The sequence below is a fragment of the Bos indicus genome, chromosome 10 (genome assembly GCF_029378745.1).
Source record: "Bos indicus isolate NIAB-ARS_2022 breed Sahiwal x Tharparkar chromosome 10, NIAB-ARS_B.indTharparkar_mat_pri_1.0, whole genome shotgun sequence".
In the NCBI taxonomy this organism is placed as follows: domain Eukaryota; kingdom Metazoa; phylum Chordata; class Mammalia; order Artiodactyla; family Bovidae; genus Bos; species Bos indicus.
Window position 1 is genome coordinate 76,663,148 of NC_091769.1, and position 14,712 is coordinate 76,677,859.

At 50.8% G+C, this 14,712-nt stretch overlaps 1 protein-coding gene across 4 annotated transcripts in view; it reads left to right on the forward strand.

Annotated features, from left to right (window-relative positions):
• PLEKHG3 (pleckstrin homology and RhoGEF domain containing G3) overlaps positions 1 to 14,712 on the forward strand; it is a 46,761-nt gene that overhangs the window by 17,916 nt on the left and 14,133 nt on the right. For all 4 annotated transcript variants that reach the window (XM_070797707.1, XM_070797706.1, XM_070797708.1 and 1 more), the window contains exon 2: positions 13,645 to 14,034. In XM_070797707.1, the coding sequence (XP_070653808.1) occupies positions 13,684 to 14,034 (351 nt within the window). In that variant the 5' untranslated portion in view covers positions 13,645 to 13,683. The remainder of the gene's footprint in view (positions 1 to 13,644; positions 14,035 to 14,712) is intronic.

Here is a 14,712-nt window from a genome sequence, read left to right on the forward strand (position 1 = left end):
GGTGGAGGCTCCTTAGAAGGGAAGGCAGGGATCTGGGGTGGGGTGGGGGTGCAGAGGGGCCCCCCTGGGCTCTGGGTTAGGGATCCCTGAGGGACAGGGTCATGCAGGAGGCCCTGCTCTCCGAAAGGCCAGCTGCTTTGAGAATTAGAGACTCACACTTGTTATGTGAGACTGTAAGCTATGCCTTGGAAAATCTACTTTCCTAGGTTGTCTGGGTTAGGTGCCAGGCTCAGGGTCGGCGTCCAGGGCAACAAGGGGGTTTGGTTGAAGCTCTTGCTCTTGTTCCTGAGGGCCAGGAGAATCAGGGTGTGTGCCTGATGGCAGCAGTTCATAAAGGGAGGCTGCTGTTGCTTGGAATTGAAAACCAACTTGTGTTTGGGGGAGCCTCCCTAATTCTGATTTCCTTGGGGAGGGAATTTGGGGAAGGGAAAAACCCTCAGGTGGTAACACTGACTCCCCCTGCCCCCACACAATGCCCCCAGCTGGGAGCTGCTGTTCTGGAATCTCAGGGGAAGATTCCCTTCTAGTTAAGCCCTGGCATCTCAGTTTCTAGACTTGGCATTCACCCCTCTGCTTTTAGAAACATTTCGTATCCGGGTAGTTATCTCCACATTTATTGGGGGCCTTGTTTCTTCCCCCTTCTCAGGGGTTGGGATAGGTGTCATCCTTCTTCCTAGCACGTTCTCCCCATCTCTTTCTGTCCTTGAAGCTCTCTGTAAACAGCCAGCATCTTCTTTGGCTTCTCGATGCTTCATGAACATTCTGGCTGTGTAGACCCCTGCGGCCACAGCACCACCTAGCAGTTTGTATATCTTAAGGGTAGTTTCTCACTTGGTGTCCCGAGTCTCCGTGGTGGGCTCCAGGCCGGGCCCGGGTGTGCCCACCCCTTGCTGCGGACGCCCAGGGTCCTTGTGTGGTCCAGGTCCTCTGGGGACTCCACTGTCCCTTGCTGCTACGCTTGTACCAGATGTCCTTAGGGCTCTTCCTCACCTGGCAGAAGCGTTGTCATCATTCAAGACACAGCGAAAATGTCACTCCTTTAAAGCTGCCTGGGTCCCCTAGGTGACACTTTCTCCTTCTTCCGTCAGCAGAGTTTATGTGCATTTCTGTGCTGGTACTTGAGGCACTGCTTTGTGGATAATCTGTTGATATGTCTATTTTTTAAAAACGATTATTAGTAGTAGTATTCTTTTTTGGCCACATAGCATGACTTGTGGGATTTTAGTTGCCCCAGCAGGGATCGAACCTGTGCCTCCTGCAGTGGAAGCACCGAACTTTAACCATGGGACTGCCAGGGCAGTCCTTGCTTCCCTTTGTCATTGATGTGCTTGTCCGGTTTCTCCTGATGCAGTATTTGTTCTCCAGAGCGGGTTCTGTGTGACTCATCTTTGTGTTAGCCCACAAGGCTGCCACAGTGCCTTTGTGCAAAGTGAGTGCTTGAATATACTTGAGCAGTGAATTCTGAAGCTCATGACTCGGGAAGGGCCGTTTGTCTTATCCCTAAATGAGTGGGTAGACCTTGCGGTACAGATGGCTCACTGCCCCGCTCCCCGTCGTCCAGCAAGTTAGGAGTAGAACTAACGCTGGTTTTGAGCCGTGCTGGCTGGAGTCCCAGGGCCCTTCAGGTCCATTCTGCTGCCTTCCCCTCTTGGATATTCCCTGTGATTTAGGAAATGGGCAAACACTGGGGCTTTTCCCTCTAAGTCCTGGCTCTCTCATTTGGCTACCCTGGAGTTGCATTACATGTTTTCTTTAAAATCCAAGGACGGGTGTCAAGGATGGTTTCCACCAATCGCTTCCCTACCTCACGGTACCTTAAATTCTGTTCCTGCTCAGGCCTGTTGTTCCGCATGGCCTGTTCCTCTCCAGCTCTCTCCCTGCGGAACCCAGAGGAATGCGCCCTGCCTGCTACAGCATAGGACTGACTCATTCAAACTTCGTCTTCTGGTTTGACCTTCTGTGGGGCCTGGATATCAGACTCATTTCCGTTTCCAGCTGAATTGCTTTATATTTGCCCTTAAAAGATCATGGTCCAAATCTGTGTTGGGATCATAGATGATGGATGATTGGCAGGATCAGGGTGAAGTGGGGAGGGGAGGGTTAGGTCATGGTGGTACATGATTAAACTTGTATCTCTATTATTGACTTGAGATATGGGTCTACTGTTTTAGACACGCATCAGAAAAATCTCTTATCCTGATGCTTATGGACAAATAGTAACTCATCCATCCTTCTCATTGCTACCATTTATGGAAGGTATACTGCATGTCCTCTCGTTCTTGGAGACCAGTGAAATGGGTAGTATTGCTGTGCTTATTTTACAGGTAAAGGAACTTGAAGTTTGGTTAGATCCAGTGACTTGCCCAAGGCCACCCATAGCTAGTAAGACAGAGTAACTGGGTTTCAAACCACGTCTGCCTGACTCCAAAGCCTGTGAATCCATGTACTGCATTTAATCTCTGCTCTCTGGACTCTCATGCACTGAGATACTTGCTCATTCTCTCCTCCTCATCTGAGAACTCAGATCCAGTGGGCCCCTCTGTTCCCACTTTTTCTACTTGGATTCTCCAATGCCTTTGAATCTGATGCAATAGTAAATGCTGCAACTCTTAAAGGTGTGGTTCAAGGTTGGTGGCCTCAAAATAAGCACCCCCTATAGTGGGTGTACGGGGAGCAACTAGATAGTTAATTTGTGGGGCTGGGTCTCTTAATTTTGCTGATAAGGAGGGGTGGTCCTGTGAGCCTCTAGAGATGGGAGAGGTGAAGCCTCTGAGAACACTGGAGGTGTCTGTGATTTCTAGCATGGTCTTCATCCCCTCCATCTTCTGGGGACATTGTGTCTGTGTCATTTTCCTGCTTAGTGACAAGCTGTGACCTACCCTGGCTATGAGCAATAGCAATTTCTCATCCACAGTAATTGCTCTCCTTTGCCTTCAGTTTCGATGAAAGTGGACTGCTTTTCCTGGGATATCTGTAGGGCCCTTTTGCTGTAGTCCCTCTTCAAACTCCAGAGTGGTCTCTTCTTCCAGTTTTTGTGGCTGGTCATTTAATATGTGGCATGGCAGGGCAGCTATGCCCCTGCTCCAGTCCCTCTTCTGGGGCCTAGAGTGTGGGGCTGCTGGGGTGAATGGGCAGTCACTGCTCCTGCATGCCTCTTGGTGAATTGGAAACTTGCTGGCAGTGACTAATTGGAAACTCATTAGACAAGGAGGAACTGTCTCAGGTCTTGACTGAGGCCACTGTTTGTCTTTCGTCTGACTACTGTGGGAGTGGAGAGGTGCAGAAATTTATTGAACACCTAGTGCGTGCATTGCCTTCTGGGGGTGAAAGAAGGCCCAGCCCACTAGGTTTTTACTGTCTAGTCTGGAAGGAGAGCTTGCACATGAGAACCCCAAGGACCTGTGCTTTATGCGACACTCAGGCTCAGTGGAGTTCAGAGAAGTGTCTGTGTGTTAGTGTCCCATGGCTGCTGTTAACAAACGCTACCATCTTCGTGCCTTAGAACAGCACCCGTGCAGACTTCCCTGGTGGCTCAGTGGGAAAGAATCCACCTGCCAATGCAGGGGATACGGGTTCGATCCCTGGTCCAAGATGACCCACATTCCACGGATCATCTAAGACCCTGCGCCACCGCTACTGAGCCTGTGTGCTCTAGAGCCTGGGAGCCGCAGCTACTGAAGCCTGAGCGTGCTAGGGCCCCTGCCCTGCAACGAGAGGCCTCTGCGATGAGAAGCCCACTACACAACTAGGAAGTAGCCCCTGCTCGCTGCAACTAGAGAAAAGCTCACACGGCGACAGAGACCCAGCACAGTGAAAAATAAATGAAGCAGCAGACATTTATTATCTTATAGTTCTTGAGGTCAGATGTCAGTCTGGGCCTACAGGGTTCTTTTCCTTCTGGAATCTCCAGGGAAAATTTTGTTTGCTTGTCCTTTCCAGCTTCCTGAAGCTGCTTAGATGCTTTGACTTGTGGTCTCTTTCCTCCGTCGACGAAGCCAGCAGCCTAGCATTGACCAGTTTCTCGCTCTGTCCCTCTGCCTCTGCTGTCACATCAGCTTCTGACTCCTGCTACTTCCCTTTTGTGAGGCCCCTCGTGATTACCGTGAGCCTACCCACGTAATCTAGAACAGTCTTCCCCATCTCAAGATCCTTAACTTGATCATACCCGCAAAATTTCTTTTGCCATATAAGGTTAGCTACATAGAGAGGCTCTTTGTATCCAGGGATTAAGATGTAGATATTCCTGGGTGGGGAAGCATTTTCGGCCTGCATCATTGTGTGTGTTGGATGGGTTGGTGATGGTTGGGGAGGCCTTTCCGAGGATGATGATTGGACCACATTTGGGGAGGGAGAGAATGTCTGGGACACCTTGCAGGTTTGAGAAGTAACATGAGCAGATGTTGGGCTTGTGCGTGGTGGCGACAGGGAGATGTGGGTGAGCAGTACTCCCACTGACATGAGATGCCAGGGGCTTTCCTTCCCTTCCAAGGCCAGGCCGAGGGAGTTTTCTGGACTTTAGTCTGTAGGCCCAGACTCTGTCCCAGAATTCAGGTGGGAGGGCTCCACTGGCAACCAGAGTCCTTCCTAGCAGCTGACCCAGGCACACTTGGTGGCCCCCTGCTATTCCTGGGTGGTGGGAAAAGGAATTCAGGAGGGAAAATGAATTCATGAGGGAACAGGAATTTGAGCCAGCTGGCCTGGGTTTGGGTGGCCCAGAAACCCTGGTCACACAGTTCGCACAGCCTCTGTGATAGTCACGTTGCTCACAAGGAACACAGTCCCTGGAGAGCTTCCCTTGTCCTTAGGTGCTTGGGGCCCCTGAGTCCCCAGGGAGGGACAGGCGGGTCAGAGGGAGAGAGGAAAGAGCCAGCCCCTCTCAGGGATCCTCCTTGTCCTCAGGAAAGCCTCGAGGGTGTGTCGAGAGGTGACCTCTGCTGGTGTGACCTCACCCACCTCTGCCCACCCTCTGCTGGCCCAGAGAACCATAGGAATAGATCCTCAGGAGCTGGGCTTCTGTGGGGACAGTGCTGGGCAGCAGCGTGTGTGTGTGTGTGTGTGTGTGTGTGTGTGTAGCATACCTGGGCTCCTCTGGAAGTTAAATTGTGTGTGTGTGTGCGTAGACCCTCGTGATACTGAGCTCTGTGTATGTGTGTGTGTAGCAGCACACCTGGGCTCAGGATCTCGAGGTGAGATCTCTGGAAGTTCAGTGTGTGTGTGTGTGTGTGTGTGTGTGTGTAGACCCTCGTGATACTGAGCTGTGTGTGTGTATGTGTAGACCCTCGTGATACTGAGCTCTGTGTGTGTGTGTGTGTGTGTGTGTGCGCGTGTGCATGCCCCCGCGTATAGCACACCTGGGCTCAGGATCTTGAGGTGAGACCTCTGGAAGTTCACATTGCTCCCGCCCTGTCTGTCTGGAAGAGCTGGAGCATTTCTCTGTATCTCCCTTCTGCTACCTTATGGATGAGCAGATCCTGACAGTGCAATGAGGGGAAGATCAAAGGCTGTGGCTGCCCAGGTTGAAGAACCTTTGGAATACTTAGCAGGTGTTGGGAGCTGGGAGATGAGAGAAGGTGGAGAAGGAGGGCTGTGCCGCCTGCGCTCCCCAGGGAGGGAAGGACTTGGCCCACTTGGCAGGTACCAGATGACCACTCCCCTTCCCTCCTGGGGCCCCTGGACTTTGGAGCAGTTGCCTTTGGGGGAGCTCCTCTGTCGCTCCATCTGCCTCCAGAGCAGGTGTGGCATGTCGGCCTTCCGTCTCCTGGGTGTGGGGCGAAGGGTAGTAGGTGAAAGGATGACGTCAGCCGCCTCCACACCTGGACCCAGCCTCTCTGAAGCAAAATGTTTTCTGGAGTATCTCCGAGCGCTGGCCTGCACAGCTCCTCCTGCACAGACTTACTTACTGCCTTCTTGGCCTGCCGGCCCCTGAAGGAGGGCTGGAAGGGAGTGTTAGTGAGACCTGGGGACTCCCAGGACTAGAGAAGCAGAGGTTGTCCAGAAGATTCCATCCAGGTGAGCGCCCCCGTGGGACTTTCTTTCTGAAGCTGGGGTGGAGTTGGGGAGCAGGGTCCTACTGCCTTATTGACAAGAGGCCTGAGGACAGAACATGGGGGCTCTGGTGGGTTTGGCTGGTTGTTTTTTTCTGTTGGAGGCAGGAGGCCGGGTCAGATCGGGGGCACGGTGCTGAGGCCTCGCAGGGAGGAGAAGGATGTGGAACCTGGCCCCAGTCAGCCGTCCTGGGAAACTCAGAGGCCTGCTGCTGCCTGCCTGCCTGCCTGCCTGCCTCCCTGCCTCCCTGCCTGGGGATGTTCAGGAAAGGTCCCCAGGAGGTGTGAGTGGAGGGAGGGTGTGGATTGGGTTTAAATTTAGAGAAAGTTAAGAAGAAAAGAAACTCATCTCCCTTTCTTTCCTGCACCCAAACTCTTAAAGGTGCATGTCTGAGCAGCTTATGGGGCAGATCAGAAAGGTCTCAGGGACCCTGTCACAGAGGGTTTCTCAGGTGTGGGAGATACAAAGTTTTCTAGAAGACTGACTTACTGACTGGTGATTGATTGGACTGATTCCTGTTAAAAGATGGAAGAGGTCAGTGAGGAGGGATATTTAGGGAGCTGGAGACCCTGGTGATGCGGTGGGCTGTGGCTTGGGGTTTGGCTGCTGTCTGTCACCTCCTCTAGGTGCCCACTGTCCCAGCAGACAGTGTCTTCCAAGATGAGTTTAAAGACCCCTGAGTTCCAATCTTGGCCTTGGGGTGAATCTTACCATATGGGGTGATGTGATAGTCCATGGAGAGGAAGGAAAGGCTGCCTCTACCCGGGAGCCCTTCCATAGGCAGGTCTTCCACTGTCTCTGGGGGGCCTGAACACCACTACAGAAAGGTGTGTGTGTGCTCACTTGCTCACTCGTGCCCAACTCTGCGATCTCATGGACCATAGCCTGCCAGGCTCCTCTGTCCGTGGAATTTTCCAGGCAGGAACACTGCAGAAGGATGGAGATTGGGTTTTTAGAACCAGAGGGCACTCACACTGGGTGTGATGTCTCTTTTCCCTCACTATCTGATGGTGTCTGCTAACAGTCCCACCTGGACTCTGCCTGGTCTTCTCTGACTGCTCATTTGCTCTTTACCCTTCCTTTCTGGGTCTCTGTATTCTTTTCCAGCAAGTCCTCTTGCCCAGGGGAGAGAACGAGAGCCTTGTGAACCTAGGTCTCCTGGTCACTGCAGGGCTTCTCTCGTCATCCGAGGAGTTATAATCTGATCCTGGTGCCCTCCTGCCGCTTCCCTTCTCTAGCATCTTCAGTCCTTTGACCAGGAATCTGTGTTTTTCTGTGTCGTTCCAAGGAAAAGGTAAATGCGCAAAGGTCACGTAGTAGGAGGTCTAGAAATAGCCTTCAGATCAGATCAGATCAGTTGCTCAGTCGTGTCCGACTCTTTGCAACCCCATGAATCACAGCACGCAAGGCCTCCCTGTCCATCACCAACTCCCGGAGTTCACTCAAACCCACATCCATCGAGTCAGTGATGCCATCCAGCCATCTCATCCTCTGTCGCCCCCTTCTCCTCCTGCCTCCAATCCCTCCCAGCATCAGAGTCTTTTCCAATGAGTCAACTCTTCGCATGAGGTGGCCAAAGTACTGGAGTTTCAGCTTTAGCATCATTCCTTCCAAAGAAATCCCAGGGCTGATCTCCTTCAGAATGGACTGGTTGGATCTCCTTGCAGTCCAAGGGACTCTCAAGAGTCTTCTCCAACACCACAGTTCAAAAGCATCAATTCTTCAGTGCTCAGCCTTCTTCACAGTCCAACTCTCACATCCATACATGACCACAGGAAAAACCATAGCCTTGACTAGACGAACCTTTGTTGGCAAAGAAATGTCTCTGCTTTTCAATATGCTATCTAGGTTGGTCATAACTTTCCTTCCAAGGAGTAAGCGTCTTTTAATTTCATGGCTGCAGTCACCATCTCTAGTGATTTTGGAGCCCAGAAAAATAAAGTCTGACACTGTTTCCACTGTTTCCCCATCTATTTCCCATGAAGTGGTGGGACCGGATGCCATGATCTTCGTTTTCTGAATGTTGAGCTTTAAGCCAACTTTTTACTCTCCACTTTCACTTTCATCAAGAGGGTTTTTAGTTCCTCTTCACTTTCTGCCATACGGGTGGTGTCATCTGCATATCTGAGGTTATTGATATTTCTCCCGGCAATCTTGATTCCAGCTTGTGTTTCTTCCAGCCCAGCGTTTGTCATGATGTACTCAGCATATAAGTTAAATAAACAGGGTGACAATATACAGCCTAGACGAACTCCTTTTCCTATTTGGAACCAGTCTGTTGTTCCATGTCCAGTTCTAACTGTTGCTTCCTGACCTGCATACACATTTCTCAAGAGGCAGATCAGGTGGTCTGGTATTCTCATCTCTTTCAGAATTTCCCACAGTTGATTGTGATCCACACAGTCAAAGGCTTTGGCATAGTCAATAAAGCAGAAATAGATGTGTTTCTGGAACTCTCTTGCTTTTTCCATGATCCAGCGGATGTTGGCAATTTGATCTCTGGTTCCTCTGCCTTTTCTAAAACCAGCTTGAACATCAGGAAGTTCACGGTTCACGTATTGCTGAAGCCTGGCTTGGAGAATTTTGAGCATTACTTTACTAGCGTGGGAGATGAGTGCAATTGTGCGGTAGTTTGAGCATTCTTTGGCATTGCCTTTCTTTGGGATTGGAATGAAAACTGACCTTTTCCAGTCCTGTGGCCACTGCTGAGTTTTCCAAATTTGCTGACATATTGAGTGCAGCACTTTCACAGCATCATCTTTCAGGATTTGAAATAGCTCAACTGGAATTCCATCACCTCCACTAGCTTTGTTTGTAGTGATGCTTTCTAAGGCCCACTTGACTTCACATTCCAGGATGTCTGGCTCTAGGTGAGTGATCACACCATTGTGATTATCTGGGTCGTGAAGATCTTTTTTGTACAGTTCTTCTGTGTATTCTTGCCATCTCTTCTTAATATCTTCTGTTTCTGTTAGGTCCATACCATTTCTGTCCTTTATCGAGCCCGTCTTTGCATGAAATGTTCCTTTGGTATCTCTGATTTTCTTGAAGAGATCTCTAGTCTTTCCCATTCTGTTGTTTTCCTCTATTTCTTTGCATTGATCGCTGAAGAAGGCTTTCTTATCTCTTCTTGCTATTCTTTGGAACTCTGCATTCAGATGTTTATATCTTTCCTTTTCTCCTTTGCTTTTCGCTTCTCTTCTTTTCACAGCTATTTGTAAGGCCTCCCCAGACAGCCATTTTGCTTTTTTGCATTTCTTTTCCATGGGGATGGTCTTGATCCCTGTCTCCTGTACAATGTCACGAACCTCATTCCATAGTTCATCAGGCACTCTATCTATCAGATCTAGGCCCTTAAATCTATTTCTCACTTCCACTGTATAATCATAAGGGATTTGATTTAGGTCATACCTGAGTAGTCTAGTGGTTTTCCCTTCTTTCTTCAATTTAAGTCTGAATTTGGCAATAAGGAGTTCATGGTCTGAGCCACAGTCAGCTCCTGGTCTTGTTTTTGCTGACTGTATAGAGCTTCTCCATCTTTGGCTGCAAAGAATATAATCAATCTGATTTCGGTGTTGGAAGAGTGTGTTTGTTATGACCAGTGCATTTTCTTGGCAAAACTCTATTAGTCTTTGCCCTGCTTCATTCCGTATTCCAAGGCCAAATTTGCCTGTTACTCCAGGTGTTTCTTGACTTCCTACTTTTGCATTTCAGTCCCCTATAATGAAAAGGACATCTTTATTGGGTGTGAGTTCTAAAAGGTCTTGTAGGTCTTCATAGAACCGTTCAACTTCAGCTTCTTCAGCGTTACTGGTTGGGGCATAGACTTGGATTACTGTGATATTGAGTGGTTTGCCTTGGAAACAAACAGAGATCATTCTGTCGTTTTTGAGATTGCATCCAAGTAGTGCATTTCGGACTCTTGTTGACCATGATGGCCACTCCATTTCTTCAAACTAGTCAATCTGATCACACTAGGACCACAGCCTTGTCTAACTCAATGAAACTAAGCCATGCCCATGGGGCAACCCAAGACGGGCGGGTCATTGTGGAGAGATTTGACAGAATGTGGTCCACTGGAGAAGGGAATGGCAAACCACTTCAGTATTCTTGCCTTGAGAACCCCATGAACAGTATGAAAAGGCAAAATGATAGGATACTGAAAGAGAAACTCCCCAGGTCAGTAGGTGCCCAATATGCTACTGGAGATCAGGGGAGAAATAACTCCAGAAAGAATGAAGGGATGGAGCCAAAGCAAAAACAATACCCAGCTGTGGATGTGACTGGTGATAGAAGCAAGGTCTGATGCTGTAAAGAACAATATTGCATAGGAACCTGGAATGTCAGGTCCATGAATCAAGGCAAATTGGAAGTGGTCAAACAAGAGATGGCAAGAGTGAATGTCGACATTCTAGGAATCAGCAAACTGAAATGGACTGGAATGGGTGAATTTAACTCAGAAATAGCCTTAAGGAATCTTAATTCTTTTTTTTTTTTTTCCACCTCCATTGGCCTTTGTGAGGGAAGTAAAATACTAAAAACCATAACCTTTATGTCTTAATATGTTCCCCATGGTTTATGCTGAGGCAAAGCCATGGCATCTAGGGCTGTGTCTAATCCTTTGCTGTGGTTCTAGCTGGTGTGAAATCCATCAGGGAGGCAGCCATCAGTGGGTAGGGGCAGATGAGCACTCACACTGAAGCCTGAGTGCCTGAGTCCAGATCCAGGCTCTACCGCATGCTCTTTCTATGGCCTCAGTTTCTGCATCTGTAAAATGGGGATAATAATAATACTGACCTCATAGAGTTGTTATGAGATAAAAGCGTCGTTATGTTTACAGCACTTGGACCATTTTTAGCTGTTAGCCATTATGCTTTCTTTTAAACCCAGGAGGATTTGGGCATGGGTGCTATGAAAATATGAGCTTGGTTTGCAGGCAGGTGGCTGTGTGAAGTCAGAGAAAATTTCTCCAAGTAGAAAAGATGCATTAGTTCCTGGGCTTTTGAAGTGTGCATGGGGACCCTATGGTGATGGAGTCCCTAATGAGTGACCTCGAAGATACCCTTTAGAGAGAAATCTCTTGAGAGACTGTGTGTGGGGTGGAGGTCGGGGGCTGTGACTAATCCTTCACTTTGAGGCCATGACCTGGCCAGCTGTGAAGTCCATTAGAGACCTGGGCCTTTTCCGCTTAGCATCCCCACAGGGGCTGACTGACCCCAGGTTTCATCTGGGAAAGGTCTTAGGTCACAAGTCCCTACCCCTTTGTTCCAGCTGGGATTGACAGGCCTCGGGGGCTGGAGGGGAGACGGGGTAGGGGGGTGGGGTGTGCCTGATGGTGCACTTGCTTTGAAGGACACATTTCCTGATGCACAGCATATATTCAATATAGGTTTGCTGAATTAAATCAAACACAAAACTGTTATATAAAATGGTGCATGGACAGATGAATAATCACTGCTGAGATATACAGATTTTTAAGTCACAAGAGGGTCAATCACTTCACAGAGTCTATTCAGCGAGTCCCACCGCACCTGGGGTTAAGGGCTGGGGCGGAGTTCGGGTCTCTTTCTTTGTCTGAAACAACAGGCCACCGGTGGGTAGAAATGACTAGCTGGTTCATCTTAAAGGCTCTTCTGAGGAGACAGGAGAAAGCAGCAGTGCTGTTTCCCAGGGGCTCTCCTGAGATGCTCAGTTTCACCAAGGTGATCCTGTTAGTTAATCCTTTGACTGCATCTGGAAGGAGGGAGCAGTCAGGACTGGCTCCAGTGCTGCCACAGTGTCCTCATCTGCAAGATGAGAGACTCACGTGGAGGGAATCCCCTCCTTAGCTGAGACATGCAGTGGGAAGTTGCTGTGCTTGGGAGGGTCCTCGCTGGGCTAGCATGCATGGCAAACAAGTCTCCATGCTCCTGACTTTAGCTTGGTAGTCATACTGGTTCATCTACCATCATTATCCATTTGCCATTTGCGGATCACGTTTTAAGGCCCCCGCCCTTAGGTCACTGCCTGCGGCTGGGAGTCTTACACAGTGAGTGCTACAAAAGGGATAACCCTGGGGTGCTGTAAGAGTACACAGAAGGGGCCCCCAGTTTTGGTTTCTGGGCGTATGCGGCTTCTCACTGAGACCCAAGGGTTGGTATAAGTGACGTGGGTATGGCGTGGGTGTTGGGGAGGAAGTAATGGCCAGGTAGCGAGAACACTTGCAAAAGCCAGAGCCCAGGTGGGGACACTGGTTCCAAGTTGGGGTAGAGGCACAGAAAACCAGGGGGGCAAATTCAAGATTGCCAGAGTGATAGCACCGTCTCGACCCTTCTCATAGCTCTAACCTGTGGTCTAGTCACTTGTGAGTCCTAGCGCTAGGGGTGGAAGGCATTGGGACAGTAGGGCTGGAACAGATGCTTTAAAACATTCTTCCTGGGGAAACAGCAGTCAAATGAACATTCTGGAAAGTGATGTTGATGGGCTTTGGTGCTCTGGGGTGGGGGTGGAGTGTCCTTGACTTTCCCAAAGGCCACAGCTACCACCCTGCCTCCCCAGCTTGCTGCTTCAGGCTGGCCTATCTGTGAGCCACCCCATCTGTTTAGGGAGTAAAGTCCGCCTGAGGCTATGTTTGCCTCACCTGGGAGCAGTTTCCTGCTTGCTATGCTGCCCTGACCTGCTGTGCTGAAGGGAGTTTGGGAGACGTACCCGTGCCTCAGCCCTGGGGAATTTCCTGTGCCCCTGGAGCCTGGCTGAGTCAGAAGCAAGCACCAGGGACTGGGGCAAGGAGGTGACGTGGGCTCAGCCTTTGCATCATCTCCTCTGTCTTCCCCGTCAGTATCCAGAAGGTTTCAGGTTCGTGGTTAAGCCACTGGTGCCCCAGAGATTTTGCAGTCCCACATACTCTGGCATATAGGTTCTTAAGAGCCAGATCCTTGACCAGCGGACACTTGGGGAGTGCTTTTTGACAACTGCCAGTACTATCACTGTTCTGATGGTTTATGGAGCCGTCGCTCTGTGCTGGGCACCAAGCTGTACATCCAGCAGTTCACTGCCTACTGCGGGGGGACAGCCTCAGGGGAGGTGGTGAGGAGCAGAGGCTCTGGGAGGCTGGGTGATTTGCAGGAGCAGGGGGGCTGGGCTGCAGATTCCATCAGAAGGCACCCCTGACCGCTGCCAGCTGTTCTGGGGCCTCAGCTCTATGAGCCCTTGGTTGATCCGGGATGTGGTCCACCTTTCTTCCACTCTGGGAAGGATGGAGGTGACACTGTTGGAGACAAGCAGGAATGTCACTTGGGCATCCTTGTAGATGCTCATACAATTGGAAGGAAGGGACCTCCTTGAGATTCAGAATTGTTGCTTTAAAAATTGTGGTAAAATGCATGTAACATAAAATCCACATTTTAAAATGTTCAGTGGCATTGAGTGAGTACATTCATATTGTTGTGCATCCATCACTATCTTCCATCCATAGAACTTCCCATTATCTTGCACAACTGAAACTGTATCCATTAAACGGTAACTCCGCATTCCCTCCTCCCCCAGCCCCTGGCAGCCACCCTTTTACTTTCTGTTTCTGCGAGGATTCCAGAGGTTTGACCCTTTGTCTGTCCTGCCCAGAACCTCCCTGGAACGCCCTCGCCAGGCAGCGATGCCAGGATGCCCGTCTCTGCCTCCCTCCACCAGAACGGCAGCCAGGAGCGGCCGGCGAGCCTGACCTCCACGACCTCCTCGTCGGGCTCCTCTCGCGACAGTCGCGGGGCCATGGAGGAGCCCAGCGGCTCCGAGGCTTTGGCTGAGAATGGGGAGGGCTCCCCGTGTGGCCAGCATCTCCCCAACAGCAACAACAACTCCAGCGGCTGGCGGAACATGCGGGGGTCCCTGTCGCCCTTCAGCAAACGCACGCGGCCGGTGGCGCCTGGGGACAAGTTCGGCTACCTGGGCCGGGTGGTGCGGGAAATCGTGGAAACGGAGCGCACGTACGTGCGGGACCTGCGTAGCATCGTGGAGGTGAGGCTTCGGGGAGCTGAGTTCCGGAGGAACAGCCCTCTCTTCCGGGGCTGGGGCTGGCCTCTGGCTTCCTGTGGCCCAGCTCTTGGGCAAAACCCTACTTCCATCCGTGGGAGGAGGAAAGTTCTCCCTGACATATTGCTTCCAGAACCTGCTTCTCTCACGGCGCCTGCTGGGGATGCTGCTGGCCGCTCATGCCACCTTGTGACTTGGGGGTCCCGTCAGTAGTTGGGCCAGCAGAACTTCTGTGGATGGTTGGGGTGTAGGCACCCTTCATGGAGAGTGAGGATTCCTGTGCTTAGCCAAGAGGGAGCCACAATGAAGAAACTGGCTCTGGGACCCTCCCTGCACAGCGCCCAGATTCCTCTTGTTTCCTGCCTGTGGGGTCTTAGGCACCTGCGTAACCCCTGCCTCAGACTCCTCCTCTGTAAATTGAAGAGGCAGGGCCTTGCAGGGCCAACGCGAGCGTTTCATACTGGGAGGGGCAAGGGAGGAGGTGACTGTGTGGCTGCTGCTGAGGAAGCTCTCTGCCCTTTGGAGGGACATGTGCTCGTTTCCTAGGCCTGCCTAACAGGCAGCCACACACAGGGGAAGCTGAAGATGCATACGTTTATCTTGTCCTGGTTGAGGAGGCCAGAGGTCAAAACTCAAGACTGCTGGCCGGGTTGGTTTCTTCTG